At 45.1% G+C, this 27,804-nt stretch overlaps 1 protein-coding gene and 1 long non-coding RNA gene across 4 annotated transcripts; one reads left to right on the top strand and one right to left on the bottom strand.

Annotated features, from left to right (window-relative positions):
- Positions 1-168: 168 nt before the first annotated feature.
- On the top strand, positions 169-20,770 carry ERP27 (endoplasmic reticulum protein 27). Of its 2 annotated transcripts, XM_081878642.1 has the most exons (7): positions 169-492; positions 753-853; positions 3,876-4,013; positions 12,203-12,319; positions 15,391-15,516; positions 17,993-18,190; positions 19,932-20,770. In XM_081878642.1, exons 1-7 carry the CDS (start codon positions 348-350, stop codon positions 19,977-19,979), a joined length of 873 nt encoding a protein of 290 aa, XP_081734768.1. In that variant the 5' UTR covers positions 169-347; the 3' UTR covers positions 19,980-20,770. The 2 variants fall into 2 exon arrangements, with proteins under 2 accessions (XP_081734768.1, XP_081734769.1); XM_081878643.1 differs by lacking the exon at positions 3,876-4,013.
- LOC309351234 lies at positions 19,091-27,155 on the bottom strand. Of its 2 annotated transcripts, none has more exons than XR_014160758.1 (3): positions 27,013-27,155; positions 23,508-23,598; positions 19,091-19,442 (listed from the first exon to the last, which is right to left on the bottom strand). It is a non-coding gene; the product is annotated as an uncharacterized lncRNA (long non-coding RNA). The 2 variants fall into 2 exon arrangements; XR_014160759.1 differs by having other exon boundaries at positions 23,508-23,616; positions 27,013-27,154.
- Positions 27,156-27,804: the final 649 nt, after the last annotated feature.

Genomic DNA, 27,804 nt, shown 5'->3' with positions numbered 1-27,804 from the left:
GAGATACCTTTAACTGAATGAAGCTCAATTAAAAATGGTTTGGGGCCAAGCACTGACAACCCTAGAGTGCCCTGGTTGCAGAATAAGTGGGAGACAAGGCACTGATTGTAATAAATAAGGTCTTTCTTTGTTATCTTCGCTGTGCCTAGACCACTATGAAAAAGGGAGTCCTATTGCCAACAAAGTGAGGAACAGAACACTTGCAAAAGGAAACCTCTGGGAGCCTCCTGTCCCTGAAGTCTCTTATCTTGGGAAATAACAGACCTGAACATTCCCAGGTGTTTCACTCCCACAGCTTTAGGTGTTGCCACATCAGATTCGGGGACAGATGGCAAGTCACCTTTCCGATGTCTGGCTCGAAGCAGGGCTCGTGGCAAGGAGAGAAACGAGGCAAGGCAATGAAAACCTCTCTCTTGCAGCAGTGGTTCCTTACGTCCCTTCTCAGTTGTGTCTTCATGTTGGGATGTGCTGAGAAGGAGCCAGCACCCAAAGGTAAGGGAGGAATGGCTTGAATTCCAAAGAGGTGGTGAGGCTGTGGGGATTGGCACATAGAGTAGGAGGGATTGAAGCAGCCATTCTAGCTGAGGAACTGCTACTCCCAAGTGAGAATGTGGGAAGCGTTCTGAAGGCAGCCATGAAGGCTCATCGCTTCTGTCTGTGAAATCTGATAAAAACATTCAAAGAGGGGTTGAGTACAGTGTGTGCATTCACGTGGCTGTGAAAAGAGGCTGGCTATACCTTCCTCCACTTAGGTACCCCTGAAGATGCGAGAAAACCAGTACAGTTGGATGATGTTGCAGCCGCGGCCGCATTTGTCAGTGCAGCTGAGGTGGTTGTCGTTGGATTCTTCCAGGTTTGTTGAGATGACTCTGTGGCTGTAAACAAACTAGACAGGCCTTTCATGCTGGGCACTCTAGCACAACCTCCTTACAACCCTGTATTATGTGGAGGACCATGTAAAAAATAGTTGCTCCCATCTATGGTTGTTAAAATTTTGTCAGCATAAGTAGTTGGACTTTTGTGAGCAGTGATGGTGTTATAGGAGGACAATACAACACCTTAATGCTGCCTGGTTCAGGAAGGAGATTGTGGCTGTTGTGTGAGCACGCAATCCAAGTTCCAAAAGCATAAAGGTAAAGGTACCCCTGACCGTTAGGTCCAGTCGCGGACAACTCTGGGGTTGCGCACTCGCTCTATAGGCCGAGGGAGCTGGCATTTGTCTGCAGACAGCTTCTGGGTCATGTGGCCAGCATGACTAAGCCACTTCTGGCGAACCAGAGCAGCGCACGGAAACACCGTTTACCTTCCTGCTGGAGTGGTACCTATTTATCTACTTGCACTTGACGTGCTTTTGAACTGCTAGGTGGGCAGGAGCTGGGACTGAGCAATGGGAGCTCACCCCGTCACGGGGATTCGAACTGCTAACCTTCCAATCAGCAAGCCCTAGGCTCTGTGGTTTAGACCACAGCGCCACCCACACCCAAAAGCACATTGATCGCAAAATAATCTTGAGTACATAGTTTTCTCCCTCCTCAGTTCTCGGTGTGTTTTCTGAAGGCCATTTCTCACATTTATGGCCAGCATCAGTACTTGAAATCCTCTGGCAGCTTCCAGGGCCCAAATGACCCAGTAAGGATCAATGTTTGTCATGGCTCCTCCTCACCAGGCAGCTACAAGCTACTACTATTATATCCCCCCACACGCTATAGAACACCTGATATATTGACACTGGAACATTGTGGGAAATTTAAAATGGCAGTTGTCCAGTGCTAATGGGAGGAATGTCACTGCCAAACAGGGGTGGCGTTTCCTGTTTTGTCACAGCAAGAAGTGCTGCCGCTGTTGCCCTGCACCAATTGTCCTGCTGCTTCTGCCACTGATTTCTGGTGGGATTGCGCCAATTTCCAGTGAGAGCTTACTCTCCAAGTGTTGCATGATCTCACCGGAAATTGACGCGATTGCACCGGAAATCAGCACTGATGCCGGTGCTGCTTCTCTGCCAGAAGAGTCCCAGCAAAACAAACCACCGCCAAGACTCAAATAAAATGTGTACAAATAGCAGGCTCCTTCAAATGGAGGACTGTTCTCTGTAAAGTAGGACAAACAACAATCCTAGCAGTAGTTCAATGGACTTACTAAACATTGAGCTGTACTTCAACAGAACATTGCACTGCTATTGTTAAAAAAATATCACTGTCTCTATAAACACACTGTACAAATGTGAAGCCAAGTTTTCAAAGGCTTGGAATTTGGTTCGTCCAGCTAAAGCCCAGTTGATTAATCACTGAATACTCAAAAGCGCTTTCTTCCTCAGTTTGAACTTACCGATGTGTTTTCAGTCCACACTTCTGCTTCCACTCTAGAACCAGCTGCTCAACAATAATAATAAAATGATGAAGAGGCCTTTGTTTAATATGAGGTCTCTCTCTTCTACCCCTGTTATTTTCAACCCAACTCCTTTTCCCCAATTGAACCACATTAGCTGTAAACTTTGTTTCAATCTCAGTTTCAATCTCTGAGAATTTTAACTTGATTGAAGACAGTTTCAAAGAGCCAACTGTCACTGTTATGTGAGATGTAGAAAGGATGCAGAGCAAAATTATCTTAAAATATTTGTTAAGTTGTGCATTTCCAGTCTCTGAGTGCTACCTCGTTTTATACTGAGAGTCTGTCTAAAGATGCAAGGAGGGCTGGGACGGAATGGGTCAGAAAACAAACAGCTATGTGTGGTTCACTAACACCTTGACATCCTTTTTTGATGGTGGCAGAGAGAGATATTTAATGTGTTTTAATGCTTACTCTTTAAGTACCCATGAAACAGTCTTAGAATCTCAATAAGTAGATAAAGATTGCTGTATTGGCTCCAAAGGACAGAAAAACAGGTGGTATCTCCCACTGAGGAAGTGCTGTCTACAGTTTTGGGGCCTAAGGTTCAACAGAGCACAAAGGAAGGCCAAGCACCCTGCTCTATTTAAGGAGCCTCATGACTTTAGTTGCATCTGGTTTATAATTGCAGCCATGGTAGCAGGAATGTATTGCTCATTCTCTTTTAAATGCAACAGGTGACCAGTATGGAAGGTCATCCAGAATATTCATTTATTGAGGGATGTCCAGTAATCCTTGTCATGGAATACTGACTCATGCAGAATAAGGGCCGCTAGAGAAACCTGTTTAGGAAAGTTTTTAATGTTTGAAGTTTTAGTCTCTTTTTAGTGTTCTGTTGGGAGCAGCTCAGAGTGGCTGGGGAAAGCCAGCCAGATGGGTGGGGTATAAATAATTAAATAATAATAATAATAATAATAATTATTATTATTATTAACCTGCATGATTACAAGTAGCCACTAGATGTCAGCATCCTTCACTTAAATTGCAGTGGAAAGCCAAAGCCCTGAAGAAAATCTGAGGCAGAGATTTCTGTCTACAGAGCTGCTTTCTTAGTCTTTATTTAGTACATTTTTCTGCTCTATTTTTCTCCACTCCCCCTCCCATAACCTCCACCTTTCTCTTTTCCTCTCATTCTACTTCTTTAAGGGTACAGCTACACTATAGACTGAAATGGCTTTGATAGTGTTTCAGGGTAGTCTGGATGACTACTCATGGGTCCCCTCCAACTTGTGATCCTGTATTTATGAGCTTAGAATCTATAAGAAGAAACCTGTTGAACCAGCCAAAGAAGTTCCTTTGTTAAGGTAATGGCTTCAGCTGGCCAGTTAAGTACTTCCATTTGCATGTCCAAAGAGTGAGCTCTGTTGCCACACAGACTAATGGGCAAGACTTCCCATCTTATCTGGATGCCATCATCATAGGAAGGAGAACAATAAGTTGTGCCTCCCCCGTTTTTTTTTTCATTCTCTTTCTTCCCCTCTCCTTTTCAGGATCCAGAGCGACCAGAACTTTCAGAATTCCTTAAAATGGTACAAGATATGCAAGATGTACCGTTTGGGCTCTGCACCTCCTCTAATGTTCTTTCCCATTATAATGTCACAACAAACACCATCTCCCTCTTCCGTATGGTAGGTTTTTGTTTTTTCGCTTGTAGTTCTGCTGCTTCCAGCAAACAGGTCAGTGGTGGCTGATGCCCATTGGAACCGGTAGGGTAGAAGGCAGGGAGGCCAACAGCAGGTGGCGCCATAACCAAGCACAGACCATGCCAACTGATTCCAGTCTTTAACCTCTTTACTGAGTTCTACAACAAGCAACACTGAGGCAAGGAGGAGGAAGCTGATAAGCAATTCTAACCCCCTGTTTATAAGTAAGAAGGCAGGCAGGTGGAGGGTGGCTAAGTCATACTAATGTTGGTGAACAGGGCTCTATTCACCCCAATGAAGAAGCCTTCGCTGATCCAGGTGCTGCTATAACTTGGTGTGTTAACTGGCTTCTCTTCTTCCAACAGTCTCTTGGTAGAAATCAATATTATACTCAGAAGGAGAGGCTAAGTCTTTCCAAGAGCAACAAAAAAGACCTGGAATGCGCTAGGTAGGAATGTTGGCCCATGAAATCTGTACGCTCTACATACAAAGCATGAAGAGAACAACCCCTCCTCCATTTCTTTTAAAGGCCAATGGAATATTTTGGAAGGACTTTAGTTCAGCTACAACTTTGCTAAAATGAAGATCAAAGGCTTGCAGTCCTGATTAACATATGCCCAGTAACCATAAACTTGTAGACTTTGGCAAGACACGTATGACTGTCTCATTAAAAACAAATTCATGTCAGCTGCCCTGTGGCGATTACTAGAACCTCTACATAACACTTGACCACTGCCTTGCTGTTCTAAGATTGAACGGTCACATGCATCTGACTTCCCTGTGCAGTGAGAAGGTCCAGGGGTGCAGAACTTAAGCAAAGTTTGATTTCTTTGGATCAAGAGATCAGTGGAGCCGCATAGTGTGGATACGAGTCATTGGTTTAGGAATCAGAGGCAGAAAATGTAAACAGCTTGTCTATGGACAGCCTTACATGGAAAAATCAGATCTAAGCAACATGTTGTGCAAGATAACACCCCTGTCTGGACACAGCCAATCAGTCTAGGCTAGGTTTTTTGATGGATACATTTCCCCCTGTTTTCCTATCCTAATTGCTCCTTCAGTCAACTACTAGAATTCTCCCCTACCCCGAAAATATCATTGCAATAACTGTTTCAATTATTGCCATGCAAAACCATAGGTAAATAAATAATAGATTAATGGCTGTTTTAGATTAAAAGCATCCAGGATTTGCCGTATTTATTTTTAAGTCGTGCTCCTATGGATGCTCTCTGGGTCTAGGGCTAGGGACCCAATCTCAGCAGGTATGTTAGCAAAAAAAACCCTCACCAGCAAGGGCAGGGCTGCAGATGCAGAGCAGTCCAAACAAACCCTAGAAAATCAGTCTCGGAACCAAAACATGATCCCAAGGCAAGGCAACAGTCCAAGATCAATATCACAGAGAGTTCAGGCGAGATACAACACCACAAAGGAAATAACAAAGAGCCAAAGTCCTGTGTTGTTTCCAGCATCTGGAAAGCCCCAAAGGGAAACCTGACCTGCTAGACCACATCCTAAGCACAGCTGCTAATAGTGAAGGTGTTCCAGACATTGCTTACTTAGAAGGAGACCCCTTACAAGCCACATGGTGGATCTGGATCTGTAGATACAGGCTACATTGCTGCCATTCAGCCCCCTAAGCCCTGGACCTTGAGAACCCCAAGTGTTCTTGAGGACTAGATGGTGGTGGCTCCTCCTATGACAGTTCCAGTGGTTCTTCAGCCCATTGTTCATTTCAAAGGACCCTTCCTGCTCCTCCAGACCCTTGGCCAGTGGTGTGTCTGATTTGTATTGCGTGGACAGGCGGAGTCCCCAGATCCCGAGTGGTCCCCCCCGTCATGTGGAACAACGACTCTAGACAACGTGCTATGGGATTAAATTGGCCACAACTTTATTAAATTTCAAATGTGGGTAGACCTTGGCTCAGGCATTGGGCGTTCTCCCTCCCCAGTCCCCAGCCGGGGACCTAGGGAGCATCAGGGTTATCCAGTGTGTGTGTGTGGGGGGGATGGGCCGGCTCTGGAGAACATATGTTCAAGCAGAGATAGCCGCCCCCGTTACGCTGCCACCGCAGGTGAGAGCAATGACGACCTTTTGGCGTACGGCCAAAGCCTCCCTTCAAAAACCCCTTTAACGGGGAACCCTGGTATCGCCGCCGCAAAGAGGAAGATGGACTAAAGGATTCCGCCCAAGGCCTGATACCGCCAAAGTTGTGATGTTTTGCTACGGGAAAGGTGAAACCTGCCAATGCAGGGAAATTCCTTCCCGGCCCTTTAACAGCGACCTTATCGTAGCAGCGCCCGCATACCTGTGGAGAAAGGTTAATCTGCAAAACCTATGAAGAAAAGTTAACCTGCAAAAGAAGACATTAACTGAGGGTGGGTAGGGTGGGAGAAGCTCTGGAGCCAAGTGAGGATTACCAGGTAGGATCCACCCTCTATTGTGTGGGCAGGTAATCCCTCCCCCTACCTGGCCTGGTTTCCCTGGCAACGCTTCCCCCAGGTGGGATTGGACAACTCACTGGGGTAGGCGGGGACCTCCAGGTATCCCCCTGAGGGAAGGCAAAGCCTATGCTGATGGGGCCACTCCAGATCCAGGGCTGCACGCGTCCACGCAAAGGGCGCCCCCCGTTTTAAGTGGGGAGCGGTCACTCTGAGAACCCCCCCGACTCACACCAGATTGGGGCTATGCATGAGAGGTAGCCATAGTGATGAAGACCCTCAGAGGGAATAAGTTAGCTTAGGGATCAGCAAACTTTTTCAGCAGGGGGCTGGCCTACTGTCCCTCAAACCTTGTGGGGGCCAGACTATATATATATATATATATATGCTTTCGTAGATTTTCACGGGTACAGGAATGCAGGTTTTGGTGTCCTCGGGTGTCTTCCCGTGTAAAAGTTGGGGTGTCTAGGCGACGTTTCGACGAGGTCTCACTCGTCATCTTCAGGCTGGTGCTTTCGGCTTCTTGTTACTGGAACAGAGCTCTGTTCCAGTAACAAGAAGCCGAAAGCACCAGCCTGAAGATGACGAGTGAGACCTCGTCGAAACGTCGCCTAGACACCCCAACTTTTACACGGGAAGACACCCGAGGACACCAAAACCTGCATATATATATATATATATATATTGGGGGGAATGAACGAATTCCTATGCCCCGCAAATAACCCAGACACATTCTGCTCATGTAAAAACACGCTGATTCCCAGACCATCCGTGGGCCGGATTTAGAAGGCGAGTGGGCCGGATTCGGCCCCTGGGCCTTAGTTTGCCTACCCATGATTAGCTGGTGCGCTCACCTCCCTTCCATCTCTCATGGGGCAGGCTACAGTCCAAGGTGTGCTGCTGTCCCACCGCTATCGAACGTATGCTTAACTTGAACCTGCGGGACAAATAAAAGAGCAGCAGGAAGTGACTGCTGGGCATGATGTCCATTAGGGGAATCAGCTGGATCAGACTAATTAAAATGTACAGGACTTCCTGGAGTAAGCCATGGGTGGTGGTGAATGAAATAAAATTATGTCTGAATATCTTTTTTTAAACCCTGCACATAGAAAATGGACATGCATCCCTTTCTCTGATATGGTAGCTTTCTATTGATGGTCAAACTATGGAACTCGCTCCCAATTGGATGGCTTCTTTTAATGAGGATTAGACAAATTCATGGAGGAGACGGCTGCCGAAGGCTACAAGCCATGACTGGAGGCAGCAATGCTTCTGAATACTAGTTGCTGGAGATGCACAGGACAGAAGAGTACTCTTGCGCTCGAATCCTGCTTGCTGGTTTCCCACAGGCAACTTAACAATGCGGCCACTGTGAGAGCAAGCTGAGGGACTAGATGGGCCACTGGCCTGATCTAGAGGGTTCGTCTTTGGTTCTTGTGCTGTTGGTGTTTCATTCAAACAAGTGTTCTCTTCCCTGCAAGCTGAAGTAGCATTATTCAAGAAGGCTGCTGCTGCTGAAGTTTGGTAAACATGCTACAGAAAGGATGGTCTCCCTCGGGAGGTTGCGGACTCTCCTTCCTTGAAGGTTTTTAAGCAGAGGTTGGATGGCCATCCGCCATGGATGCTTCAGCTGAGATTCCTGCATTTCAGGAGGTTGGGACTAGATGACCCTTGGGGGTCCATGAGTCTAAGCAGTTACTTAAGGAGGAATTTGCGAATGAAGAATAGCTTGCCTTTCTGTCTATTGCTGCTGCAGCCCAGTTCTGGTAAAATATTGCAAGTGTTACTGCTTGACTCCCATCAGTTAGCACACTCTTACTTTTGCTTTATGTTGGCCCTTCATGGCAAGTCCATTTCCCCCCTGAACAAATGCCCAAGGCAGGGACAGATCAACTAGTGTTACCTTCTAGGCTGGCTCTCTCTCTCTCTCTCACCTGGCTGCCTATGCTCTCTTCGTCCTCCCTCTGCTACTTGCCCTTCCTGCCACTAGGCCAGCCTGGCAGAGCTTTGTTGCTGATTTCTAACTCTCTTCAGTCTTTACCAGTAGGGACTTTCAAAAGGGCTAGACAGCAAAATTCAAATCACACTAGTAAATGAGCTGTGGTCAGGAAGGTATCCCCCGCCACTCCCCTCTCTGTGGGAGAGGTGGCAAAGCTAACAATGCTCTTATTTACTTACTGGCAGAAGTGGGAGAAGGAACAGGAGGGGGTGTACAAACACAGCCCCCGTTGGTAACCTGACATTGCAGTTCATAGCAGTGCACAGGAAATCCTTCAGCTTACTTTGCGTAGGCATATTGGGAGCAGCTTCCTTGGCTAGGTAGCATCCTGGTTTGTTGTGGTCTTTTGTCAGCCCAGAAGCCATCAGGGAAGGAGGCAGCTTGCTGGGCTGTGTGTGCTGTGTGGGGTGGGGTCTGAATCCTGGGGCAGAGCAGGTTAGCGCTTCCAGTGCTGAAGAGAACTTGGTCGCTGCAGGCATAGATGCTTGCCATATCTAGATTCAGGGGTAGAGCGATGGGTTAGTTGTAGCTTCCAATTTAGTACTGGAAGTTGACTATGGGTCACTCCAATCTTTTTCTTTATTAGGGAGGCAAGTCTCTCTAAACAGCAGCAAGTCTCTAAAAAGCCCTTTATCCCAATTACAGTGGTACCTCGGGTTACAGACGCTTCAGGTTACAGACGCTTCAGGTTACAGACTCCGCTAACCCAAAAATAGTACCTTGGGTGAAGAACTTTGCTTCAGGATAAGAATAGAAATCGCGCGGCAGCAGTGGGAGGCCCCATTAGCTAAAGTAGTACCTCAGGTTAAGAACAGTTTCAGGTTAAGAACAGACCTCCAGAACGAATTAAGTTCTTAACCCGAGGTACCACTGTATAATGGTGGCCTTATTCCTCACAGCTGGGCAAGGTAACTTGGTTATGCCTTCATCTGGGATTTTAAAATGTTGTGCAAGTTAGAGGCAGCTGGTAACCTATTTGGAATGGAATACTCTCACCTTCACTCCCAAATTTATGAAGTACAATGAAATGTGGCAAGTTTGTTAGGATGACTCACCATTAACTTTGTATGTAATTTCAACAGGTGTTACAAATGGAAACCAGATTTCACTGGCCTGTTTCCATTGGTCATAACGTTCCTCTTCCAAAGACTCTTCAAAGATCTGTACTGTGAGGGAAATAAACATCATCATTTGATTGTGGAAGGCCGACAACCTAAATACTCCCTTCTAGATTCATGTTTGTCCTTAACATGAGATAAACAAATAGATGCAGCTAAAATTAAACTAGGTTGACAGGGTAGATATACAGCTTTGCCAATCGTCTTGAAAAAAAGTTGAAGAATTTATATAGTTCCCTCTCAGCCTGCCTTCCCTTGAATAAATTTGGAAGAAGTGAAAAGAGGTGTGGGGAACTGAGGCAGGAGTCCGGAACAAAATATCTGTAGAATTATGAAAAAATGCATAAGAAAATGAATCTGACTGCAATTAATCAAACAATTATTGCTTCATTAAAACAAGTCCAGCTGTGTTCAATGGGACTTATTCCCAGAAAAGCTTGGATAGCACTGCGGCCTTAAGTTGCAATCCCTCCTCGCTTGCCTGGGAGTAAATGTCATTCAGTGCAGAAGGACCTAATTCTGGTTTGACATGGCTACTGTACTCCAATCAAACTCATACAAGCAGTTTATGGCTCTGGCCCTGATTCAAAGGCCTATTGCTTTCAGTGAGACAAGCCTCATTCATTGTGATGAGAGTAGAACAGGGATTGTCAAACTTCTGTCACATTTCACCCCCTTAATGGAAGAACAGACTTAATTTCCCAGGAAACATAGGTAAAATCTGCCCTGCACTGGAGTTATTTTGATAGGTTTACTTTTTTTCTGCCTGTGCAACCTATTTGCATTTCCTCCCCTGTTTTTTCCAGGGTTCTCTTTGGCATGGGGTGAATTTGCATTTGGTGCCATTTTGACAGTCCCTATGGTTCTGTGAATGACAAATTCATCTTTCCATTGACTTTTAAAAAACATCCCAACAGCTTCTACTTTCAAAGGGAAAGGTACTCTGCACTTGCTCAAAAACACTGTGCCATTAAAAACAACAACCACAGACACACGTTCCTGGTTCCCTTCATAAATAACTGTTTCTATGCATGTATCTGTGTTAGAGCCTGTTTTAACACCCCCCCCCCACCTTTATGCACTTTGCCTGTCTTCCAAGAACTTCAGCTTGAGATACCATCATTTTTGCAATAAAAATAACATGACTCTTGAGCCCTGGGCCCAATCCAGTGGGATTGGATGGGTCACACCACCCAGTGTATGTGGGTGTATATGTTTGTAGGTATGTCAATAGAAAACACACACACACACATACGATTTTTTTCTAGACCAGGGGGGAAATGCAAAGCATTAGACTTGATCAATGTTCTTGCAGTAGTCTGCAGTCTATTCCAACCCCCAATGAAGACGCTTTCCACTGACTCTGGTGGTCCTTGGAACCATCCCAAAGGTTTATGTACTCTGGCTCACTTTAGTTTAGTGCCAGTCTAACACTCTTTACTTTCCATGGAGCTGCTCTTGTTTTCCTTTCAAGCTTGTGAGAGAAGACTCAGCCCTCAGTCCTCTCAGCTGTGGTGTAATGCACCAGAGTCAAGAACTAGCTCTAGGGAAAAGCAAAAGAGGACTATGTTGGTAGATCTGTTTCTGGAAATGACAACTCCATTTATGGCGTATGACAGTATACGATTTCTATCCATATATCTTTCCATATATCTCATCCATAATATTCTTTTAAAAAATAATCACAAGGATTCAGCTTTGCCTTGTTGGGCCCATACATTAATTGAACACCTTATTATCCCTCTGGGATTTCTTGTTGGGTTTTTGTTTCCTGCCTGCCGGCCTATTAAGAGGTCCATCAGGAAGATAGATCCAGGAAGATGTCAAAGAATCTTTTCCAAAAAAACGGTATTTGTGGAGCCTGAATATTTTCTTTTCTTGATCTGCTGGAAAAATTCCTCTATTTATTGGAGAGGATTCTTGCTTGCACAATGTTTCCAGGAAATCCATACATGCCTGTGCCAGTGTTTATTAGGTTTAGAAGTAATGAAGTGAGCAGGCAAATATTTTCAAAAAGGAAAGAGATTTAGGTTGGTTTAAGATCCCTTTTCCAAAAGTCCCACAAATGTTTGCTTGCTAATCCCCATATTGCTAATGTCTAGGGCAATTTAATGCAACTGATAACAGCCACATCTGATTTTATTTTTAAAATGTTTCTCTCATACCTTTCAGCTTATGGCGAAAGAGCAAATTAATCAGTAGGATAGTCCTCATGAAAATCTTAGGCCAAAAGTGAACCATACACAGGAATACATACTGTGTGTTTGTGGGAGTGGAAAGATAATGTATTGCTGCCTCACAGCTGGGTTGCATGGAGATTAACTGTACAGATGAATACTTGGGGCGGGGGGGTGGGGGGGCTGACGTCGTAGAACTCCCATAATCTGGCTAAGGACCGCATCCTGGGCAGGTTTGGGTGCATCATACAAATAATTTACTGGGCCCAGAGACCTTGTTCCGAATAGGATTCCTTGCAAGAAAAGGGAAAAGTTGACAGCTATGCCAGAGACCCTGTTGGCTTTCCTGCCTCCCAGGACACATGATGTTGATTTTGCAAGTGTTTTAAGGGACAGTGTCTGGGGCAGAGTGACAACGGTGAGGCTATTTGCTTCGCTTCAGGTGGATAACAAGCGGCAAGACCTGGAAATCAAAGACAGCAGCGGAATTGACGCCACCAAGCTGAGTCGCTTTGTTCGGATCAATGAACTCCGCTGGGTAACCGAGTACAACCCTATGGTAAGAAAGGACGTCTCTAGATCATGCTGGAGTTATACCTAGGCATTTGAATACCGAGTTCACTTTGGAGAGAACAACCCCATGAAATTACTGCCCCTTTCTTGACCCCAGAATGAGTTAATTGAATAGTGGCAGGGATGGCCACCAACTTGGGTGGCTTTAAAAGACGAATGGACAAATCCATGGCTATCAATGGCTATTAGCCATTGTTGCTATGCTCTGACTCCACAGTTAGAGGCAGCAATGGTTCAGAATACCAGTTGCTGGAAACCACAGGAGGGAAGAGGGCTCTTTTGCTTGGATCCTGCTTGCAGGTTTCCTACAAGCATCTGGCTGTCCAGTGTGAGAAGAGGATGCTGGACTGGGTAGGCCATTGGCTTGACCCAGCAGGCTTTCCTTACGTTCTGATGTCTCTCTCCCTAAGCTTTCCTTGCATTTCCTACCTGCTGCTCCTTCAACCTTCCCGTCTTCTGCGAACTGAGAAACCGAGCGGGGAGCTTGACGCAGGGCCTAGTACGCTGGACCTCCCACAATGCTCCAAATCCCACTGCTCTTGAGCTGGAAGGCTCTTCGAGAAATGCACTCTCTGACCTTTTCTTGTCAGAATTCAGGAACACACACACACACACACACACACACACACACACACACTTTCCTTCTTTTTATTGACACAGAGCCTGTCTCAACCCCCACCCCCCATCCTGCCAATCTCCCTGTGTTTGGGTGTAGCGCACAGGGAGGCGGCAGGTCAGCTGTAGGGTGTCCAAGACCCTTGTTTGGCTTGTGGGAGAAGGGTGGGGGGAAAGTGCAAGGGGAAGGAAAAAGTCAGATGACAAATTATCCGCCGATGGGAAACTATGCGAGGAGCCCATTGGCAGTGCCAGGTGACTTGAGGCTCTTCACAGAGGGCTAGTGTGTGCAGCTCAATCATTCCCAGTGATATATGGAGAGTTCCAGGTCTACTTTCCATGTTGTTAGCATCCAGTCTGCTTGGACTTGTGGCTTTCAAGCACAGTTCAGATCAGTGTTGAAATGTTTTCCAGGCTTCTGCTATGTTTTTCTAAATGGGAATGATAGCATCAGAAAGGTATACGTGTGTGTGTGTGTGTGTGTGTGTGTGTGTGTGTTTGGTTGCCATTGCAGTGGTAACACTTCCACAGGATTTTCCATCCTTCACTTCTTAAGGTTTGCAGTCTGACTCAGAGAAGCAGCTTAAGCCAAATGGTGGTATATATCACGTTTAGAATAAAGACTCACATATGTTTTTTTAAAAATAGGAAATATAGAATTCCATGGTGATTAAAAAGTGTACATGCAGAGTGGTAAAGAAAATACATGGAAATGGAGCAGTGAAGGCTGCATTCTCGCATGCTGGGAGTAAGTCCCGTTGAACTTAGTTGGGCATCCTTCCCGTTAAAGAGGTAATGGACTGAGCTGAAGATCTTAAAAGCTGTGTTGGACAGGGTAGCCAGCAACCTTTAGGGCAAACACAAAGACATAAGACTGATGAACATTAAAAGGACAACTGGGATCTGCAATCTCAAATGTGAACTGTAGAGAATCAACTTTGTCAAATGCAAACGAACAAGCAAGCAAACAAGCCCCCGCCCTCGATATATTCTTGTTCTATGCTCATGAGGCTAATAACAGGGCTGTCACATGAGGCCCTACTTTCAATACTGTTTGTGCTTGCGAAAGTTTTAGGGTGGTAACCCTGCTTCACTTCCACACCCCTTAATTTCCTGCCAAAATCTCATAATTTTTAACACCACAAATGTTCCGGTGTATTTTTGTTTGGCTTCTCTTGCGATATGACCACTTGGACAGCAATAATGTGGTAGCATAGGGGATGCATCTCAAAACAAACAAAATGAGGATAAATCCACCACTGTTATTGTGTCAAGGTCAATATCCTGTTGCAGAATACACAGAAACCATCACCACCATCATCATCCTGCATCTGGAGAGGACCTTGATTTAAAATATCAAGCTTTTGTCTTTTTTAAAAACATTGACTTTCTTAAAAAATAATGTTTAATTGCTTTTATTCTTACAGGTTAAACAATAACACAAATGCAACAAAAGGCACCCCCCCCCCTTAGGAACTAAATGTTTAATTCCACCATCAATTTGGGTCCTGGATTTGTGTTTTTGAGAAAATACCGAGTTTCCAAATCCTCACCTGAAACATATTCTCTTACAAGCAACTCTTAAAACACACACACACACACACACACACACACACACACAGAGAGAGAGAGAGAGAGAGAGAGAGAGAGAGAGAAGTTTTATTACTGTTTTGAATGATTATAGTAACATACAAACAAAACATAAATAGGAGAAGTCAAAAATAGGAAAGGAGGATGTTGGTTAATGTGGCTTGACCTTAGAAATTGTTCATGGTATAACAAATGCTTACCAATTGCCTATGTTTCCCTTTTGCGGGTGTCAAGCTCAGTATGCAGCCATTGAGGGCTGGGGGTGGGCTGCAGCCAATAGCACAGTCCTGTACTGACTTATCCACCTGTTTGCTGTTCGAAGAAGGTGTTGAGAGGCCTCTTCTTTTGCTTGAATTCAGGCATCTATTGGCCTATGTCTAAATCCGGCAGTTCTAAAACGAGCACACCTGTGAATTCTTCTAATTTGTGGGTTGTTGTTTTTTTGCCAGTTTAACAAATACAATGCGCAGACACAAAGAGGAAAACAGTTGAGGGTTGATAAATAGATTAATCAGAGCAAAACTGATCAATGTTCTGACAAATCAAGTAACACCTAGCTTACTAACCATCTTAGCTGGCCTTGCCTGAACTTTGTGCAGATTCAACTGCACCACCTCAGTCCAGCTCTACTTCATCCTGAAATCTAAATCACCTCTGCTCTTTGCCTCTCTGCTTTTGATCCACTGCATTCTCCTCTGTTATTTCGATACGAACTCGAGGGAGCATTGTCATGATTCTGAGGGCTAGCCTTACGTTTTCAGTGTTCTAGGTTTTAGGGCTTGGTGCTCCAAGAGTGCCTCAGATCTCACATTCCCTATTCAACCTATTTCTCCATCTCTGATATATTGACAGACTGCAGTAGGTATCTTTAATAGTACCATTCAGACTCACCTTCTCTTGTTCACTGACAAGTCATCCCCAAAGCATGCGGAGATGATGGACAAGTATCGTGAAGCAGCAGTTCTCTTCCAAGGGAAGGTAAGTCTGATGTGACTTGGGCGCAAGGTTGCTGTTTTTTTATCCTTCCAGACAGAAGTAGTTATTTATGCTTGGGCACACCACAGTCTAAAGCAGGGTTGACCAGTGGCGGAGGAAGAGGGTGCGAGGGGTGCGGTCCACACCGGGTGTCATCACCAGGTGGGTGACAAAATGAGTTTAAAAATAAAAAATTGGACTCACAAAACTTTTTAGGAGTGATGTGGTGGCTTAGGCACCTGCAGCTTCCATGCTGCCTGAAATAGCAGCATGGGACTTACCTCTGCCTACTGCTTCTCCCTCAGCCATCCTACAGCTGAGGGGGAAGCGGCAGAGAGGCTCCAAGCATCGGAGAGGCTCGTCTGGCCCCATGGGCAGCTTGCCCCGCCCCTGGCTACAGGACACCCCCCTGCACCAGGCACTAGCTATGCTGCTGGGGTTGACATCAGTTGTTGGCATCAACAGGCACTTGCTAGGACTCACTCCTCAGTAGCAGCAGGTGAGCAATGAAAAGGAGAAGGAGAAAGAAATAACTTCACACACTTTGTTCTCCCCGGCCCCCAGCGCAGGAAATTATGCCAACTGAGCCCAGAGGTGGCAGCAAGGGAATGGACAGTGACAACAGGAGATCAGGGCCACATCTATACCTTTAAAGCACTATTATACCACTTTAACAGTCTTGGCTTCTCCCAAAGCATCCTGGGGATTGTAATTTCTTAAGTGTGCCGAGAGTTGTTAGGAAACCCCTATTCCCCACACAGAATTACAATTCCCAGAGTGGTTTAACAATCAATCCCTCTTCCCAGGGAACGCTGGGAAATGCAGCTCTGTGGAGGGAATAGGAACCTGTTTCTTTACAATTCTCAGTAACCTTAACAAATTGCAGTTCCCAGGGTGCTTTGGAGGAAGCCAAGTGGTATAAGAGTGCTTTTAATGTCTGGTGTGGATGTAGCCCAGGAGAACAGTCGTGGAGATATGAGATTAGAAAATAACTTTGTAGAATACATGAAAACTCATTGGGGAACTTTTGGTTTAATACTAGTAGTCACTTGCCAAAGTAGAAATGCTATGCATTTTAAAAGACTTTTGGGATCCATTTCCTTCACTGATGGCCAGCTTCGCTGATGGCCAGCTTCCATTTTTATTATATATCTGAATCACAGTTCAACTCTGGAAAAGAACTTGGAGTGGCCAATGGCACTGCTGCTGCTGTTCCATTGGCCACCTCCTGATGTCTCTGAATATTCCATATGCCTGAAGAGCTTTCTTCAAATGGCAGCACAACCCTCCCTCGGACTTGCCAGGTGAACTGCGCTGAGGACACTGAGTCAGAATTTCAGAGCTTATAATGTCGAAGAGGTTTCTTTGTTGCTTCTGTTTAAATTACTGACCTAAACACCAGGGGCTTCAGAAACCTGTAGGTGATCTCATGTGAATTCTTTCCCCCAGCTTTTCAGTTCCAAACATCTTCTACACAAATGTTGTTTTAATAGGTGAAAAGACTTCTGAGACATGCAGGATCAAAGGCTGGTGTTTGGGCAGGAGCAGGTCCAATAATCTTTGCCTAAAGTCCATAGCGCTATTATGCGGAACCCATATTAAAGACAGAGCTTCATAACTGTCTGGTCCACATAGTCTAGCTAGAATCCAACATGGGGAACACACAGCTCTGAGTCACTCTCCCCATCCCATACCCTCCCCGAAACCATGCTTTCCCATCTATTATTATTATTTGCATACAAAATACAAATGTGGGGAAGCTCAGAGATCGAGCAAATGCTTTGCATGCACAGGGTCTCAGATTCAGTCTCTGGCTTCTCCAGGTAGAGGTGGGGAAAATTCCTAGAATCATAGAATCATAGATTCCCTAAGGATGGTCATTCCCCACTTTTGATTGCCCAGACCCCCCTTGTCAATTGGCCTTGCCTCCCATTCCTCTGTCCCCTCTGCTAATTCAGGTTTGCTATTTTCAGTTAGAAGAGACTGCAAGGCTGGCCCATTTTGCTGCTCAAGGCAAAACATCAACACACACATACACACATACTGTTCCTCAAGTCAAGGTGCATAGTACCCAAAGCTGATTCTGACTACAGATGCACACAATGGTATTCCCTTCACTGTGGTGCTTCACAGAAAGGTCTAAACCCCTCTGGCCAGACCAGAACCCTCAGTGTTACCTGCCCTCTCTGCTCTTCAGATCTGAAAAGCAGAGAGGATGTGATTTCCTCCACTTCCTGCCACTGGGTTGACTGGTGAGGTTTGAATCCCCATGTCTAGCCCAGCTCCATGATGTTACTGCTGTGTGTCTGATGGGCCACAAAACATGGTTTGGGGGCGAGATCTGGCCCGTAGGCCAACAGTTTGCAAATATCTAGGTTACTGGAGCTCCTCTGAGCTCTCATAATCTGTGTGATAACATTCATTTGCCTGTGTGAGCATTCTAAAATATCTCTACGCCTTTCCTATTGCCTCCTTGAAGATTCTTTTTATCTCAGTGGACGTCCATGCAAAGGGCAATGACAGGGTTATGTCTTATTTCCGCCTGAAGAAGTCTCAGCTGCCTGCACTGGCTGCATTCCACACACCAGATGAGGAGCAGGAGGTGCTGTCCGTGGATGAAGTCTCCCTGGAGACTGTAAGGGGTTTTTGCAATGGTTTCTTACAGAGAAAGGAATTGGTGAGTGCACAGGATGACAACTGGGCTGACCAATCCCAGCTTTCTGCTTGATTATCAACCCCACCCCCTGAAAATGTTGTCCCCACTTTTCCACTTCAATCTGATGTCTAGTTTTATACCTGACATAGCTGGTAGTGTTTCAGAGCAATGCTTTTGCACCTAAATAATAAACAGAGGACCAATACAGCCAGTGGTGGTAATGGAGGTGTTTAACACTTTCCTGGAATGCTAAGGTCTCTTATTGGTGCCTATGGAGGATTTCCTTCCAATGTAAATAACAGCTACTAAGGGGCTATTTTCATGAGGGCTACTCCTGGGGAGGAAAGGGTTACACCCACTCATCCCTACCAGGTGAGATTCTGATAACTGTCAGCCCTCCCAGTGCCTGTTTTTAAAATCATGAAGTCTAAATGCAAAGGTGCATTTAACTCATCCTAAATAATGCAGATCATTTCTGACATAGCAGGTACTGTGTGCATCCCCATCTGTCAACATAGTTCTGAATTATTAGTGGGTCATAGCAGTGCTATTGCATCAGTGATCAAGCATAACCATCCATAGCTTCCCCTGAGCCAGTTCAGAGTCACAATACACGTCCTCTTGGGTGCTTGTGAAATCTTCTCTATCGCTTCCCTTAGAAAAAGTGTCCATGTAGAAACTATCTCTGTGTAGCTCAGTCTATCATGGAAGTAGAATAATTTCTCCTTCTGAAAAGCTGTGCAGTCTCAAAAGATTTAGAGATCTGTGCTAAAAATAATTTCTTAAATCTGAAATTATAGGATTGGAATAAATTATGCAAATGGAACAAATGTGAACAATTACATTCAGTTTGTACGTTTTCTCCTCTGGCTACACAGCTTGATTTCTCTCCTCTCCCCCCTCCCCCCCGCAATGGAAATGTTTAGTTCCGTTGTTTTATTTTTGTTTTTCCAGGATTTGGGTAAGGAGGTTTTGGACTCATGGAAAACTGGGGAATTGTGGTAGAATATACATGCAAGAGTCAGGGCGCAGGGACTCCAGATGATGGGGGAAAGTTTGGGAACTGGCAAAAGCAACTCTGCCTCATTTCCTTAAAAAGGAAACCTTAGGAATTATGGGGCCTGCTGCTGTTGTGGAGACAAAAGAGATCCACTACGGAATGGATCTTCAGAATATCTCGGTGCCAAGTTTATCTGCACAGATTTCCCCCCTCCTAATTCCTGTCTTGCTCTTTAATCTTGATGCGAAGCGAGTCTCCTACCTCCTTGTTCTGCTAAAAAATGAAAAAAATCACATGAAATATTCATTATATGTATAACATTATAGGCATATGCACTCCAGATTTCCTACAGCAACCAGCAGATAACAGGTAAATACAGCGATACAATAAAATTTTATACAATTACAGCAGAATATATATATGCAACAGAGATTTCCTGCCTTCAGAGGTCTTGTTTGAGTGATGGTAGGAAAACTAAAATGGTATAAGAGATTAGCCCCCATATTAATGTGGCTCAGTTGGTAGAGGATGACACTCTTGATCTCGGGCTTGTGGGTTGGAGCCCCATGGTGGGCAAATGATTCCTGCATTGCAGGGGCTTGGATTAGATGGCTCTCAGGGTAACTCTATAATTCTATGGTTCTATGCACAGCGAGAGACACCAAGTGCTCTTTCAGGATCTCAAGTGTCTCCACTCCCAGTTCATCTTTCCACTAAAAATCATGATGTTGACGTGGTTCCTTTTGTTCTGCTTTATTTCAGAAAGAAAACTCTAAGCCAGAGGATAAGATCTTCAAAGAGGAACTCTGACTCTGTTCCAACAGCCTCTAGCCACAGCCTAATTCCTGCTGTAGTTCTGCGCATACTCTTGTCCTGGGGAGTTGGGGGATAATCAGCAGCAACCAACAGTCACACAACAGAAATGTGCCAGACCATGTCAGCCGAGTTCAATACTTCCTCGATCCTCCCATAAATGCTCACATTGGGCAGACCCACACTATACCACACTTTACCTCTGGCTTTCACCAGAGATATATGGGAACTGTAGGGTTATTTGGGCGAAGTCATGTGCTTTACATGTGCATTGAATATGCTTTAAAGGTATAGTCTGGGTCTGCCCATTGCCTTTCCTACTTTACCAGCTCCATCTTTTCAGTTTTGTTCTTTGGTAATTCAAGCTCTGCCTTGTTTTGCAAACAATGAGATTAAGGGCTGTTGGGATCTGCTAGCTTTGGACAGGCTGCCAGGTAGTTGGCTCTTGACATTGCAATGCCTTTAGTGGTGGGTTAATTCTATTTTAGTTTGTTCTGCAATGCTTTCCCTACGCTGCCACATTATTGCTGTCTGGAGGGGTTATAGTGCAACAAAAGTGGAACAAAAATAAAAAAAAAACATTTGTGGTATAATAAATATGGGATTCCAACAGGAGGTTACAGGATATGCACAGACTGGGAATAAAGCAACGTGACCAAACTTTTGCAGGCGCAAACAGTAGTGAAAGCTCATGTGTGAGCTCCCCATTAGCATCATGAGCACATATGATCATGAAAGTGCAATAAAAGGGTGTCTGAAGAGTCCCACCTGGGAAATTGTTGCATCAGAACTGGGAGGGGGGTCAAGAAAGACCCATGATTAAGGCATGAGATAGCTCCTCTCCAGGATCTTTTAATAGCCACTTGAAGGAAAATCTTACAGCCGTACAGCTTTGAGGCCTAAACCTGGATGTATTTAATTAGTTGGTTGTTTCTTTAAAGCACTCTTTAGCTGAAGTGCCTCCTGGAGCAGCTTTATAAAGATCCCCAAAGAAAACAGGATGGGGGAAAAGCAAGCTCAGCCTCCAGGTCTTGAAAGTTACGGTTCTTATAACAACCAGCTGGCATAGAAACAGTTCAGGAAGCCAGATGGGATGGCAGCTGTAAGGTGAGAGTTGCATTAAGTCTTGTTTGCCATCCCAATCTCCAAGCAGTGTGGAAATCTAGGGGGTTCAGGGCTTGGTTTCCTTGGAAAGAGGGACAGCGGAGACTGTAGTGTCTTTATGATATATGGTTTATTTACACATATATATAACCTGAGCCTACGATGCAGGGTATCACAGCATTAACACTCCAAGGGGCTCTTGCTTCTCCCATATTCACAGCCTTGGATTCAAGCAGAAATCAAGCAGAAATCAATCTCTGGTTTCTGCCAGCAGCCTCCTTCCAGCTCTCTCTCACACAAGTGGCTTTTGTCTTTCTCACTACCAGCAAGGTGAGGAAGAAGGGCCCATCCATTTGCCCTCTGACACGGAGAAACTTCGCTTGTCATACTAAGGACTGTACAGTACTTACGTAAATAGTAATGAGAATCCTTGGCTAATTCAACAATGGAATCCTACATTAGATTTTAGCCCTTGCTGGACCTAGGATTCCAGGATCATAAGGGATTCTGACATCATGCAGGGTGACCGCCTCCTGTCCAAACCTCACAACAGTATTATGGGGAACAAAAAGAGCTGCTTGGTCCAATTCAGTACTTAAGATTCTGTTTTTCTTCAGCAAGGGTATATAAAATGCATCCTGTCAGAGTCTCCAGCGAAAAGGTAGTCTGCAAGGGGCTCACTTTACAACAGAATTGTAAAAATGTAGTGTGGGGGCAGGTTATAGCTGACTGGCTTTTAACTGAAGTGCTTGCTGAGTCAGACTGCTGAAGAGTGGGGAGGAGGAAGGCTGCTACAGATGAAAAGTATCGCTGCATCCAAGATGTAGCAGAGAGCTCTCTCGCTTCGCTCTTGGCATACCCTTTCTAACCCTGACAGATTGCTGCTGCCATGTGAACAGTTGCCACGTTGTCTCTCAGGAAGGCATTTGACTTGAGGGGAACTGCTAAGTACTGCAGAGCAGAGAAACCACAGAACACCCCCTGTCCCCAAGGGCAAAGCTAGGAGTAAAAGGCCACTCTTGTTCTCCTAATCCCTGCTCAGCCGCCTCCATCTCTGAAAGTGGAGTTACCAGCAGCAATGTGCGGTGGTGGCAGCAGCAGCAGCAGCAGGACACAACAGCCAAGGGAATGAGGTGGACGGACTTGCATGGCCCACAGCGCTGAGTCAAAGGATCTCTATCCTCTAAAACAGCCTCTTGTTGCAGCTTATAAGGCCACTTGCAAGTTCTTGGGTGCCTCTGTTTGTCCCTTGCTAATTCTTCTCATCTCAGGATTTCATTTTTCACTTTGAATTGCACTGAGTCAACACCAGAGCTGCAAAGCTGAACAGCCCTACTATGGGATCTTGGCACAACGGCGTGAGTGGAATTGGCACACGGTTAAAGCTCTGGGTTCTACTGTGCTGGGAACTGGCAGTGCAAAAACACACACACGCAAATCACCAACTTGTAAACAACAACAACACCCAGGAACGTATTGCAGGCACGCCTACAGACACAAAACCCCACATCTGCTCTCCTACTGCCTAGAATGGATAGAGAGATCATTGCTGCACAGAAGTGACTGGTTAGGAATCACTTCTTCACAGAGCACATACAGTAGTTGAACTGGAATTTGCTAGTACAGCAAGTAGCAAAGGCAGCCAACTTGGATTTCTTTAAGAAGGAATGAGAAAAGTTCATGGCAGATAAGATATGCACCTTCTCCAATGTCAATGACAGTTGCTGGGACTCATTGGGGGGTGGGGAGAGTGCTGTTGCATTCATGCCCTGAATGCAGGCTTCTCAAGGATCTGGTTGGCCACTGTGAGAATAGGATGCTGGACCAGATGGGCCTTTGGGATGATCTATCTGGGCTCTTCTTGGGTTAAGTTCTCCATTGGTCCTGCCTCCACTGAACATGGTAAACACAAACTCTCAACTCAACCTTCCTGATCTGTATTGCCTAATGAATCTGATCTCATCATTTCAGTTTGACCTTCACATCCATAGAACTTCATGTCATCATCACCACTGCTATTTATCTGAACTTATAATTATCCAGACATTGTGAATATTCCCCAATTGAAAGGAACCTTTCCATCATTCCACCTGCAAAGAGAAAATTTATCAAAACCAGTGCCCTACCTTTAGCAGTCCTATTTGCAAAATCCATCCATTTCTGTTTGTCCTGTACTGTTTCCACTGACTGCTGGGTGTCCAAAGATCCTCAGAGCAAGAGGATGTTCATATCATATGACCAAGTGTCACAAGACATTTCCCACGATCTCTGCATATGGTCAAATGTAATGGTTTCATAGGCAAATCTCTTTTTGGAAAATTAGGCTTCAGAACATATTTACTTTGTAGGAGGGCCTTGCCTTAAATACTTAATTGTCACACACTTGTAATTCTTTTATACCAAGGCTAGGAAATCTTTTACCTTCCAAATGTTGTTTGGATCCAAATCCCATTGGTCCCAGCCAGTGTCCTGTCTCTTGCCCTTGAACTCGGAACTTGAACTGTTGTCACGTCTGGAGGTTTTGAAAGTTCTATTGATGAATTCAGTACAACATACCACCATGGGTATACAGGTTACACACAGGTAAGGCATGACAGAGTACTATGATACATGACTAGGCGCAACTAGGCTATTGATCCAACACTTGACATGCTCCCTCTGAGAGTGGGGTGTGCACAGCTATTCACACAGGCAGGACATGCAAGGTTTGCTTGAACCAGCTCTGTTCCCTTCCTTCTTTGGAGACAAAAGTGGAGGTGACATAGCTGGCTCCCTGTCAGACGTATTCCTGGGTGTCTTCCTTGAGGGATGAGGTGCATAGGGTGTCCAGTACCATAGAGGCAGGCTGTTCTTCTGCTAGGCCACTAGACCCCCTGACTCTAGATCACCACCTCCCAATTTACTAGGACCACCCCTGGGTCAATCTCCTATGCAGTCCTAAGTGCTCATCCCTCAACTTGCTAGGATCTTCCCTTGGGTCGGCCTCCTCCAATTCCCTGTGTTCTTCCCATTCCTCATCCTCATCTGACTACCCTTTTCGCAATGTCTCCATGGGTCTCATGACATCCAGTAGTGGACAGCGGAGTGGGGTAGAGGTACTTTCTGGCAGGTGAATGGCTGCTGCTTAAAGGGAAGGGCAAGTGTCAGGGGGGTGGCGCAGTGCATACAAGCTAATAGGAGTGTTGCAGTGACTCTGCTGGTGCTCTTGCACCAAACCACCTTGATCCTCACCCTCCTCCTGGTAAGCAGCAGCGACTCATCTGCTGGGAGGTCAGACAAGTGTCTCCATGCCACCACTACTCCATCCACTGCTGGTCCCAGTCAGCGTGGCCAATCGTCAGGGATGATGAATTCAACAGCCTCTAGAGAGCCACAGGTTCCATGTCCCTATTTCATGCAAATAACAAAAGATAGGGGACTGGGCCAGCCAAAGGCACTGTATAACTTTTATAACACATGCACAGAGTATGGGAAACAAGCAATATGAATTGGAGCTTTTAATACAGGATGGCAAATATGACCTGGTAGGCATTACCGAAACTTGGTGGGATGAGACCCATGATGGGAATGTAGGAATTGAGGGGTATAACATGTTCAAAGGGAATAGGCCACAAGGAAGTTTTCATGGATAGTTGAGATTCCTGCATTGCAGGGGGTTGGGCTAGATGACCCTCGGGGTCCCTTCAAACACTATATAGTTCTATGAGTCTATGAAGAACTGGATAACTACAAAATAAGGAGCAGAACAGCTATATTGATTTGCCTCTCAGATTGTAGCAATGTGAATCATTTTTAGTCAAATAAGCCAGAGGAAAAACAAAACAGGATGTACAGGGACCTTGTGGTTATGCTAACGTGTTCATGAGGAGATGTTTCCTCAATGCCTGTCCCACGAGTGTACATAGATAATTATAGAGACAACTTTTTAAAGAGGCTTGTTATGTACATTGGTAAACTTTAATTCCTTTTCTCTCTTGTCTAGAAGACCACATTCGAAACAACAAGCCCTTAAACCACCGTGTGGCCAAGAAGCCATCCTCTATCCTCCCACAGCTGGCCACAGCCAGAGTGCTAAAATATAGAAAGTTGCTGTCAGATGTCCTTACAAGACCCTCCAGTTAGTGGAGTAGTTGTCAAGTGTGGGGGCAGAAGATTTCCTCAAAAAGCTCAAGTCAGCACTTTTGAGAACATTTGGGACCAACATGTGTAAACACGATGATGGTATTGCTGCAGATATTTAATGGAGAACATATTTATTAGACCAGTTCAAACCAGCTGATGATCTGTCCCATCCTAGGATGCTATCTGGTATGAACTGGTATGAACCACTAGCTAGTGTGAACAAAACCTTTGCCATGAGTTATTGCAAGAAAAATTGAACGCAGCTGCTCCACTCTAGTTTGTTGCAAGACAATGTCATAGACTAGTGAAGCAGCTGTACAGATGTTCCCCATCCCATGGAGTGCTTCGGTTTAAAGAACTTGTAAAGCCAACATGCATTTTTATCCACAATTGTGGCTTATAGAACATACTTTTAACTGTTGTGTTATTTCATTATGCTTTTATTTTAGTTTGTTTTTAACATTGGTTTTTATTGACATTTTAAATGTATATTTTATATTCTTGGTAAACTACTTCGATATTTTATTTACAGTTAAGCAGTATAAAATTCTGTTAATAAAATACCATGCTTCCTCTAACGGCTCATAATGTGGGGTTGCTGCAAAATTGCAGTTCTTTCTGCATTGCGATTATGAGAGTTGTTTGGAAGATGACTATTGGGTAGTGTCTGTGATGTCATTGGTGATGAGCAACACAGGTCCTCCTCCTCCAAAGCCCACTCATTCAGAAAAGGAGAACTGAAACGGATTACTCTCAAGGCAAAGTTTGGAGAAGCCCCATGCCAGTCTTCCTCCTGCCCCACACAGCCTTGAGATTTTAGCTGGAATATCCTTTGGGACTTTGCTTGGATGATAATACTTATTCCTGTGCAAGTTCCTGCTTTCTACGTCCAGTGCTCTTAACCTCTGGTACACTAGATGTGTAGTATTCAGCCTTTTGAATATTGATTTCTCTTATTTTGGTGTGAGACTGCAGAAGACACCTGTAGGGGTATGACAATCAGAGGAGACACTTCACTTGTACGACTCTCTGTCCCCTGAGATTCCCTTCTTGTCTTGATGGAACCAAAATGTGGCACGATAGATACTCTGTGGGTGGCTCTTGTGGCTGTTACGGAGGGCAGTCTGGTACGTTCTGGTGGTTCTTGGGAATTAATGAGCCAAGACAAGGATTTGGAATTAGAACCAAACCTCTACGTCTACCTCCACCAACCACAAGGCTGAGTCACTTGCCACATAACTAGTTTTTCCAATACCACTAACAACCTCCTTATGAAGCAGAAGAGGTAGTGGCTGTCTCAACAGCCAAAATGCCCACTGAAAGGTGCGTACTGATGCATGGAGGTAGGCTGCATGACAATGGCAAGGACAGAGAGATAATGCCACCCTAATTTCAATGATCATGGATGGAGTAAGATAGAGACTGGGGAAGTGATAAGTTACCATGGAAGATGAAGGCATCTCTGCCTTGTTGAACAATTAAGAACCTGCTGTGCTCACTGGCCTTTGTGTGATGCTGTTTAATGCTGGATCACTACATAATAAGACCACACTCACCCATAATTTGATCTACTGAGACCTGGGTGGATGTGTTTTGAGGAGTTGATTTGACCCAACTGTGCCCACCTGGACACTTGGTGCAGCATCAGCACAGGAGCTGCTGTGCTCCATAGATCTTCCATAACCAGGAAACACCTCTGTCGGAACTGGCTGTGAGAGCCTACATCCAGTATTGGGCCAAGGAGACACTAAACAATGGCTGTTGTCGGTATACCATCCACCCTCTGCCCAGAGGTCATACAAACCTTGAGCAAAAACTCGGCTGTAAAACCTACACATTGAGCAGGAATGAGTGTCTTCTAGGTTCCAGCTCAGGGAGGGCACAGATCTGAGGAGGCTCCAATTTAGATCTCAGTTGTGTAGAGTTCTAAATCACATGGGGAGCCTCTGTGAGTACAGGTGGACACTTGCCCCCATCTTCTCCTGTAGGTTTACACCTAAGCAGAATGTCTACATTGGGCTACTATAGCAGGAGATTCTATAATCCAAGGGTGTATGAACACATGGTAATTAGCTTCAAATGGACCACACCTGATTGAATCAAATGTAGCACACCAACTTCGTCTCAAATAGGTGATTTAACTTGTGTTGCAGACATGACCTAAGAGCTATTCAGCTTTGCGTCAAATAGGTCATTTAAGAGATATGACTTACTTGACGTCCCATGGAAAGACAAGAGGAAGCTTCTCCTAAGCACCAGCTCACTGTCCATCAGCAGATCCTTGTTCCCTACCAAAATATACAAATAAAAGATTCAGCTGCATAGCAATTATTTCCAAGGCAGGGCAATGACATCTGTTCAGGAGAGGGAATATTGGCTTGTGTTTGAGACACTTTGGTTAAATACCACAGCCTCATCATCCCACACAGCTCCTCTTTCACTGCATTTCACACCAATGGGAACATTGTTTGGGATGCAATTGTTAATGTTTTCTTGGGATCCCAGAGGTTTCCAACACAGGCCTTCGTCATGAGGTCTTCCCATCTTCAATGTCTTTCCTGAGCTCCTGGAAATATGAAGGTCTTATGATGGTTTC

This window comes from Podarcis erhardii (assembly GCF_964252035.2).
Source record: "Podarcis erhardii genome assembly, chromosome: 10".
Taxonomy (NCBI): domain Eukaryota; kingdom Metazoa; phylum Chordata; class Lepidosauria; order Squamata; family Lacertidae; genus Podarcis; species Podarcis erhardii.
Note: the sequence above shows the minus strand (reverse complement) of the source record. Positions and strands in the feature narration are given on the sequence as shown.

Coding starts and splice junctions, on each gene's coding strand:
- ERP27 (XM_081878642.1), top strand. CDS start 348: ATGTCTGGCTCGAAGCAGGGCTCGTGGCAAGGAGAGAAACGAGGCAAG. Junction 854..3,875: donor TTGTCGTTGGATTCTTCCAG/GTTTGTTGAGAT, acceptor TCTCCTTTTCAG/GATCCAGAGCGACCAGAACT. Junction 15,517..17,992: donor CAGTTCTCTTCCAAGGGAAG/GTAAGTCTGATG, acceptor GCCTCCTTGAAG/ATTCTTTTTATCTCAGTGGA.